Source organism: Stegastes partitus, unplaced genomic scaffold, assembly GCF_000690725.1.
Source record: "Stegastes partitus isolate 25-593 unplaced genomic scaffold, Stegastes_partitus-1.0.2 Scaffold39, whole genome shotgun sequence".
NCBI classification, from domain to species: Eukaryota; Metazoa; Chordata; class Actinopteri; family Pomacentridae; genus Stegastes; species Stegastes partitus.
The window spans coordinates 1028414-1038109 of record NW_007577770.1 but is presented as its reverse complement, the minus strand read 5'-3'; the positions used below and the strand labels follow the sequence as shown (position 1 = coordinate 1038109).

Here is a 9696-nt window from a genome sequence, read left to right as displayed (position 1 = left end):
TCGTCAGGTGGGGGTTGGGACTCCCAAGGCTGGTCATCCAGCATGACCTCCAGCATGCAGCTGGCTCAGGAGTGCCTGAAGGACCCCCCAGAGGCGTCCGAGGAGCCACCTGCCCCACTGGAGGGGCTTGAGATGTTTGCACAGACTATTGAGACGGGTGAGTCAGTGCTGTGTGCGTCCACACCTTGCAAACAAATGACAGTGTTGACATACAGGCAACAAAATTTCCCTTCAGTGATAATGTGTGCTCGGACAGCAGTAAGGTTGGGTCATCATGTTGCATTTCCTGTATACAAGTATGAGTTCTGTCTTCCATTATCTTTAATTGAAGCCTGAACAACTAAGACATTGAAGAGTCCTTTTTTTCTTTCATTGTGATGTTCAGCCTTGATTTTGGAGGTCAAAGTTCACCTTTATTCAGCTGTGACTGGGCAGATGTGTGCAGTCAAACATTGATGCAGAGTCTTGGAGAAAGTAGAAATTATTTCTTCACCATTATATCCAAAGAGTTGACAACCAGCTGAACTGTTCCTCTCATATGCTGTTAGTAGTTTGTGATTAATCTGATCAACGTTTTATTATCCAAACTACAGATTTGATCTCATACCATTTTTAAAGCAGAGTGCAGTGGAACTGTTTTTAACAGAAATGTAGTATGATTGTAGTCTTTAGGGGAAAGCTCTGTCTAGACACTCTGGACTTAGCAGAAACTATGTGAGAGATCTGTGCTGATCAGTGCTCATCTGTGTTTGCAGTCCTCCGTCGCATCAAAGTCACCTTTCTAGACACTATTGTCCGCATCGAGCACCAGCCCCTGGACCTGGAAACAGGCGTCGCCTTAGAAGTGCACATCAAACGGTAGGTTGAAGCTTCCTTCTCAAGACTCATCCAAAGAAAATGAGCTGAAAAGAGGAAATACAACACTGTTTGTTTACAGTGAGAGGCTGCTTTTTGTATTTTTACAATTCTGTCGTTTAATTTTAAGAATATCCACCACCGTTTAAAATATGAACGAAAACATTTTCAAAAATATAAACACCTTACTTGTGCTAGTTTTTCTTCCTGATGGAGAGCGGCTCATTGGACATTTGGAAAAGCAACTTCAAAGGTCACTTTTACAGTTCAGTGGACAATAGTATATTTTGGGAAAACCTACGAAAAATATGAACATCAGCACAGAAGATATTTGTTCTGCAGACATTATAGTTAAACAAAGCTACTAAACACACAATGTGTGCAATCATCATTAACTTTCAGCACTCGTAATAGTTCTAAATATAGTATGACAATACAATTCTGCTTTGCTGATCTTCATTTCTGCTGTGTAGTCTTTGGTGAAAACATCAATTTGAAAAGTGCATTTGTTTTGACCACAGCAAAATCATGTAAGGTAGTTTTAATTTTAGCTTAAATAGAAATGAAACATCACATCGTTAGAGCTTTCTAGCTGTAGTTAGAAAATCAAATGTCCTTTCTTTAACCTTTAAAATGTTTTTGCTGGTATTTTCCTTTACACTGAACACTGAAATGTTCACTGGCTATTCTGATGCTCCAAGTGTTTGTATTTCTGCATTTTGATTCTCATTTCATAAAATGCGCTAAAAACCTTTCCTCATTTCACTGTTCCAGCAAGTGAGTGACACAATAATGTGGGCCTCTTTTGTCAAAGTACACGTGTGAACAAGTGGGACAGTGTCATAAAGACATAAATGCCCTCTGCAGGGCTTGTTAGTAGAGACACGAACTGGATTTGAAGCTCTGCGTTTCACTTTTTGTAACTCACACCTTAAAGCGTGTTAAAATGTGTCTTTCTGCGATCAGTAATTTTATAACACTCCCACATCAGCGCTTATATTTGTGTCAAGGGAGAAGGAAGGCAAAATAGAAGCCAAGAATTGGATTTCGTCTTCTGTCTGCTCATCAGCAGATAAGCAGAAGAGGCCCCCACTCTGTTGTGAACTTGCTCTCCTTGGCCTCGTGTTGTCAGAAAGCCTCACTGTGGAGCTCATTTCAAACAGGGTCAACATTGATGAATTCTTTATCCTGAACAGGGTTTCATCAGTGACTGCAAATAACTGCAGGCTGCACTTAAGGTGTTGTCAATATGGGAGAGTCTGTGAAAATGACATTGATGAATATGTGCACTGTGGTCACAGCCGTTGTTGGTGTGGACAACACACCAAAGAGAACATGGTATTTGATGCATTGTGCTGCATTTTCAGCTACAGTGGTCAATCCTGATCAAAAGAAATGCACCAGTAGTGCTCATTCACAATATTAGTAATACTTAATTTGCAAAGTGAAGGTAGCTGAGCTGGTGCGTAGTCATCCTCGAACTACTTTCTTTTGATTTGTTACCAGGTGACCACTGTTGAAGCTCTCTTTTAAAACATCACGTTCATCTTACAACTAACATTTGACACTGAACTTTTTCCACTCACTGTTCAGATGAGGGATGATCTGAGTAGACAAAAATGTTGACGTACCCATCTGAGTCACCTTTAGTTATTAACGTGCATCCAAAGCTAAAGGTTGCACAAGATTTCCAGACTTTTTGTCCTGGGTTTCACCTGTCAGACTATATCCTGGCTGCAGACTTCACTCAGGGCTGGAAAAGAGGTTTTAGCTGTACCATTTTACAGATTTAAAAAATTACTGATTCTGATTGTTTTTATGCACAATTCATTTTGTTCTACTGAGATACTCGTAAATCATTAAAAATTAAGCCAAGTGCACTTTGTATTAAACATGTAAATACATTATCCATTTGAAAATATAATCTCTAAAGGAAACTGAAACTGATCTTTGGCAGGGTTACACTACAAAACAATGCAATCTTTTTAACTTTATTACTCCAATCACACACAGTACTGAAACCAAACCCATACCCTTTGTATGTCCCACATGTGGTTTGACTCTGTTGGCATTTTACTTTGACACTGTTGAACCCATTCTGTTTTCCTGGCTTATTGACAGAGCTGCTCAGGTTGGCTGTGTTGATCTGTGGTCAGTGACCAGAAGGCCCTTAGACAGGCTGATGTTTAGCAGAACAACTGTTTTGAGTTCAGTGAAGCACATTACAGTGGTTGTGTTTATTAAATGGAAACCTTCTGCTCCAGTAGTCTGATCGTCTCTCTGAAAATGAGAAAGGACCTCTTCTTTGGCAATGCAAAGGTTGGCCACTGAGCTAACACAATGTTAGGTGCTACATGTACAGTTCAGTATGTCATTGATTCCATGAATAATCTGATTAAGGTCTCTGCTTTACCAGTGATACTGTGAATACACCAGTTTGCTTGCTGGCACAGTACAGATATGGTTTGACTGAAGGAACAGCAACATTTTTCTTCCAACTCCAACTTTAAATCTTCACTTTTTCCCCTCATATATTGAATTCAAAACTGTCATGGTGCTAAATGATGTGTGTGTTTGTGTGGTGTTGTCCAGGCTGGAGTACTTTGATGAGGCAGTGCGAGATCCAGCCAGTCAGACGGCTGTGCCTGTCGACATCCACCAGCCGCCCGCCTTCCTGCACAAGATCCTCCAGCTGAGCGCCGTTCAGCTGTTCTATGACAGCACTGGCATAGTGCAGGTGATGGACACCAACACCGTCACACTCTGGGTTCTTTGTGCCTAATCTTTATATCTTGTTTAGTTATTTTAAAAAAAAAAATTGATATTACTTTGTCTCTTTCTTGATACTTAGATATTTAATAATAATTACGTGTTCTGTCTATTGTGTGTTCAGCCTACTTGATTAAAGCTGTGTATGTTCAGCACATAGTATAGCTCAGTTCTATCTTCAGTCTCTATTCTATTCCTGTGTTATTCTATTTTTAGGCTTTAGTAGGTCTTTTCAAGTTCTGCATGTAGTTTCAACTGTATGTGTTTTGACCTACCTCATTGTTTTTATGAAGTAGCTTTTATACCCCTGCAGTTTTGGTTTGAGGTTAATGAAGTGTTTCATCTATCTAAGAAATGATTTAAAAACAAGGTGGAAGGAGAAGCAAGAAGCCTCTCTCCTCCACACAGCTGTCCAATCTTGGCGTGACGTGAATGTGTCCTCTTTGTTTTTTGAAGGTTATAGATAATGTGAGACACCCTATCTGATTCAGGAAACTAAAACTACAAGCTTAGTAATATAATTTGACTGGGGTAAGTCTCTGACCCTTTCAGTGAGTCAGACTATTATAAGTGATGTCTAAACAGCAGGATTTGTTTTCCCTAACTTAATAGTGTTCTTTAACTTAATCTAGCTTTAAAATATTAGTGCGTCATGTCTCTGCAGGAACAAACGGGTGTGGATCTGCCTTGTCTTCAGAGCTGACTTTTATGTTGCACACATTTAAACTGGCAGCAAATGGCTTCTTGTAAAGGAGCAAATGGGTCAAGATATTGCCAAAATTGTTAAAAAACAAAACAAAACTGACAATATGTATAACTAGAAATTTGGCTTATTTTTCAGGGTCCTCCTGAGGAGGAACACCAAGATTCAGCCACGGCTAGTGAAGGAGAGGAAGACGATGATGAGGAGGAGGAAGAAGATGAGGAGGAGGAGAAGGAGGAGAATGAGACAAAGCCCCCGCCAGCCACTCCTTGTCCTCCGTCTCAGCCGCTGCTCATTGGAAGCTGCTCCGGTTTCATTGAGACCACCGTCAAGATCAAACAGAATGACATGCTGCCTGGACCAAAGGTGAGTGTCCCTCTAATGTAAACTAGGAGATCAGAAAATGCAGTTGCTCTCTCATTGTGACTTCTCTCTCTCTCTCTGCTCATCAGTTGGAGTTGGATGGGAAGGTGGGCTGTGTCCATATGCTGCTGTCTCCAGATCAAATAACCCATCTGACAGACCTGCTTTCAGCCCTCTGCATAGACACTGGTACATTAAAACACACAGTGTGATGTGCTGAACATAAAACCACTGCAGGGCCCAGTTACACCTTATCTTTCTGTTTAACTATAAACAGTGTTTATCTGAACACAGTTTCAACCACAGTTGACATTTTAAACATCTATGATCTTAATTGCCTTCTGATTCTTGTTTATTAGCATGTGTTTATTACATTGTGGTGATAATGTGATGACTCATCACTTAAAATAGTTCAATTGCCTCTGTAATTTAAAAACTGGTCGGGGCGCCGCTATAGCTCACCTGGTTGAGCTGGTGTCCCATGTGCAAGGCCCAATGTGGAGGTCATGAGTCCGAATCCCTCTCATGACCCTTTCCCACATGTCCTCCCCCCATTCTTCTCCCCTACTTTCCTGTCTCTCTCACTAACACTATCCAATAAAGGCACAAAGGCCAAAAAAAAAACGTAAAAAAAAAAAAAAAGGTCACTTAGTAAGCTGAATCTGGTTGAAAGGAAAAACAGTCAGACTATGGTCAGGCCATTGTGAGGTATGTTGCGATAACATGAATAATGAATTGGTCATTAACCTTCAAAGTAGCTTTATAATAAAGTAGACTTTAAATGACTTTGTTTTTTCCTTGCTGCTCTGGGAGCAAGCATTGTCTCCTACTCCATTGCTCCTTTATGCTTATGATGAGTTAAATGTATTACCCTCACCCATAAAATTACACCACAAGTTGACGTCAAGTGTGCATTCATCTCTGTGTGTCTGAAAACTAGAGGGTATTAGGGTGCCCACGAGCTTTAGCAGTACATGAACAATGTAAAAAAACCCAAAGGCTTCAGGTCACTGCCCTGATAAATGCAGACACGGACTGTAAATCTGGGTTGTTTTTCTACAGCCCAGAGCTAAACACTAAGGTCACAGATATTTGTAAATGCTTCATAAATGTGAGCTTGTACTCGCGGTCTCTGTCTGTTTCTCTTTCCCGCATATATTAATCCATTTCTTCGTTTTCTCTCCCCAGAGCCAGAGACTAAATGTGGTGGAGTACACAGTCGTCCGTTAGATTCGGACGACCTGCGTATGATTGAGGAGGACCTCAGTAAGCAGCTGGGCTCCAGTCCCAGAGAGCGAGACTGGGAGACTGAACCTGACCTGGAGCCCTACGTCACCGGCCTGGAGAATGGAGGTACTCAGAGAACCGCAAGTCCGCTTCTAATCTGTTGGCCTGCGATACATCATAGCCTCAGCAGGCCTGCAGTTTGTAACCATGTCAGACACAGACGTTACGTGTGTAATATACTTCCTTCCGTAGTGAGAAATTTGCAGCATGAACAATTCAAAAAGGCACAATATTTTCTCATGTTGAAAAACAGTGCATAACTGAATGACCAAAGTACATATGTATGCTTAACTTACACTGTTACATTTAATATTACACAAAGTACAAAGCATCAGTCTGTTGCCTGGTTGTATAAACTGCAGTGACACAGTTTGTTTGGTTATTTCCTTAAAAAAACCCTTCCTGGAGGTGTGAAAAATCTTCTGCTGCTCTCCTTCTAACAGCAACATGCCATGATGAAGTGTTTGTGTACATTGTAGTATTTAACTTGTAACTGTGTGTGTGTGTGTGTGTGTTCCTTCCTGCAGAGATGTTTTACTCGATGGGTCCTGCTGGGATGAGCAGCAGTGTGACATCAATCCGCTCCGGCAGCGAGCTGTCAGACAGTGACATGGAGTCGTCCACTCACAGTTTAGCCAGCTTCACACAGCCGGCAGCACTGTCTGCACAGGTACAGAGTGTGTGTGTGTGTGTTTAAACATTTAGCAGATGGCCATACCTTTCTGTTGTTGTACACTGTCAAAATATATTCCTAGATGATCAGTATTGTTATCATGTAGTGCTACTATTACCAAAAATAGTCTTGGCATGTTTATTGTTACATTTCTATTTTTTCTTATAAAATTCATTATATTAAAGAATGAAAAAAGAAAAGTATTTAAAGATAGAAGAATACAGTATTACCACAAATGTGTGTATTTCAGTTCCTTACTTCTAGATACCTGCAACAAACACATAACTGGAACTTTTAAATGTATTTTAAAAATCTAGTCACATATAATCTGATTTCCACTTTGCTTTTGACTGCCAGGGCGTGGCAAACAATCCCAGGAGATATCCTGTAGCGGGATACCTGTCGAGTCTACCGCAGTCCAGCAGCCGGAGTCGAGGTAAAATCAGCAATCTAGAGGACTTAGCAAAGGGTTTATTTTAGTCTTGCCAAAGGATTGTAGAGGTCAAACACATCAAGTGCTGGTTTATTCCATGAATTATACCCAGAGTCAAGTAGTTCTTCAGTGTAACGATAAAACTTTCTTTCACACAATTACACCTAAAAGTAAATAAAAAATTTCTTTTGTTCTCCCATTGTTCCGTTTTAACGAAGAAAACCTTCATACCGTGTTTCTGTTTCTATGTTTTCCTAAAGAAGTGTCATGAAAGTGTTCAGCATGTCTGTACTCACCCTCTTCTTCGCAGGACGTTCGCACAGCGGCCAAGCAGAGCAGCTGAAGCCTGATGCGTTGTTGCGACTGACCCTTGGTGGACTCACTCTAACCCTGCTGCAGGAGGACCCGCCCTCCAGGACTGACGGAGCCTCGTCATTGGCTCAGGTGTCTCAGGTGTTCTTCCGGGAGTTGGTTTTCTTCAAAGATGGCATGTTCAGCGAGAGAGACTTTCACCATCTGCGAGGCGGCTTCGCCAAGGCCTGCCCACACTCCCATCTCAGGTAGGAAAACACATCTTTTGTGTTTGTGACAAATAATTCATGTGAATGAAGCTTTTTACTGAATTATCCTTTTACAACAATTGCAAATTAGCAGACACTTTTTGGCCTGAAGTTTTTCATAGATATACAAAGAGTTTTGTGGAAACTTCAACCTTAATGAAGTTGAATAGCTTGTAGTTAAGGAGGAATGTGTTACATCATTGAAAAGGTTGGATCATGTTGCATATATAAATTGTTAAACAACATCTTGCAGATGTCATTTTCCTGTATCATGCTTCCACTACCGACTGAATGTTCAAATCTTTCTCTCATCTCACCCTCTCGTCCTCTCTTCCAGATTGACGGGAGCAGCAGTGCAGGTAGCTTGTGAAATGCGGAGCGGGAGACGCCACAGTCGGGCCGTGACATCTGACCTTTCCTTCAGCAGACTGGAACTGTTAGAGTGCCTCTGGGAGGACGGAAAGCCTCAGTACTGCGAGGTAGAACATCTCTTTGCCTGTCTTGAAGATTGCATCATTGTGCCAAGAAGTTATTTACGTTAAGCCAATCACTTCAGGTCATATTTTTAATGTGGCCAATGTGAGTCGCATAATAAACTGGATCACCAGTAAGTGATTGCAAAAGGTCTATCTTCTCAGAGTGTTAACAACACAGTTAAGCTCTTCTTTATGTCCGCTTTGTATTACGATCATCATATTTTTATGATGCTTAAAACAACTGTTTACACTGAAATTATTTTGCCACAAAACACATGTATCAGATTTAGGAGGCAATAATATGCACATTTCCAGGTTTCTAATTTTATTTTCATGATCTCTCAGATTATGTTGAAATGCTACCTAATATTCAGAAGATACTTTGTTTTTCTCACATTATGGCAGCAGCTCGTCTCATCCTCGGCCTGAAACACTCTGTCCTGTTTCTTGAACACCTCAGCTGCCCAACAAAGTGAGGCAACGCTGGTTAAGAACCACGACCCCACATCTCTGACTATCAGGGTGTAGCTGCAGCAGAAGTGGCTCTAGTGAGGAAGTAATGGCAAAGTGCAAGGCAGCTGCTCGTTCTTATGCAAATGTATTACATGGTGTCTTAGATAAGTGCAGTAAAAAAAAAACAAGGACTTCAAACAAGGTGTTTGAGGCAGGTGAGGAGCAGTGTTCTATTGGAGACAATAACCATTTAATATTGCTTTGCTATGGACTTTGGGCTTTGTAAGTTTGCAGACTTTTACATGCAAAAAAGCAATAGAACGCACTGAAGGAAAGATAAAGTCTCAAAAAGTATATTATGGGTTCTTTAAAACCAAATGAAAAGTGATCTAAGTCAGAGGTAAGGTCAGATGATAATATTGTGTGTAAGTTAATCTTTACTTGTTGTCCAAAAGTTGTTTATGTTTGTTGTTCTCTTATCAAGCTCACAAAGAAGACTCGAGAATACAGTGTACCTCTGTGTGTGTCTTTCTAGTTGCTTCAGTTCCAGAAAGCTGGTCTGTTTACAGTTGGAGCTGCAGCCAGACCTTGCGCCCAACTACACTACAGCCTCAGTGAAAAACACCTGCGTAAGGTATGCATGATACTCACAGCCTGATTTGAAACGTGCCTGTTTAAGTGCACACCTTTTCTTATCTGTCATTTTCATGTTCAGTTTGTTTTTGCCTTTTCAATGTACAAAATGTGCTCTTCAAATAGTGTTTGTTTGTTTTGCGTAGCGGAGAGGTGACTGATTGGTGCGGTGTTAAAGGCGCCCTGCGGGGTTTTATTGTGCTCAAACAGAGGTCATGTTTACATTCAATGCTACTTAACAAACTGCATCCTATGTGTATCCTTGAGGTCTAACACATGTGATGAATGCATTCTCCACCTTAAAATACACGTTAAAAGCCAGGTATTCTTCCAGAGGTACAACAATCCACAGGATATGTTTAACTCCAGGCCGTTTGTCATGTGATTGTTTTCTTATAATACTATTGAGGTTAGAATGTTACAGCTTTACTAATTATTTCAAGTTAAAGGGAACACAGTTGTATTGTGAAAGTCTTTAGACTAGTACCAAA

The 9696-nt window shown here is 40.8% G+C and overlaps 1 protein-coding gene across 1 annotated transcript in view; it reads left to right on the top strand.

Moving 5' to 3' along the window:
* Window positions 1-9696, top strand: part of atg2a (autophagy related 2A) — a 30331-nt gene that overhangs the window by 1835 nt on the left and 18800 nt on the right. The window contains exons 3-13 of the mRNA XM_008304268.1: window positions 8-157; window positions 756-858; window positions 3448-3592; window positions 4466-4693; window positions 4780-4879; window positions 5879-6043; window positions 6505-6647; window positions 7008-7086; window positions 7394-7643; window positions 7981-8122; window positions 9108-9206. Of these exons, the coding sequence (XP_008302490.1) occupies window positions 8-157; window positions 756-858; window positions 3448-3592; window positions 4466-4693; window positions 4780-4879; window positions 5879-6043; window positions 6505-6647; window positions 7008-7086; window positions 7394-7643; window positions 7981-8122; window positions 9108-9206 (1604 nt within the window). The remainder of the gene's footprint in view (window positions 1-7; window positions 158-755; window positions 859-3447; window positions 3593-4465; window positions 4694-4779; window positions 4880-5878; window positions 6044-6504; window positions 6648-7007; window positions 7087-7393; window positions 7644-7980; window positions 8123-9107; window positions 9207-9696) is intronic.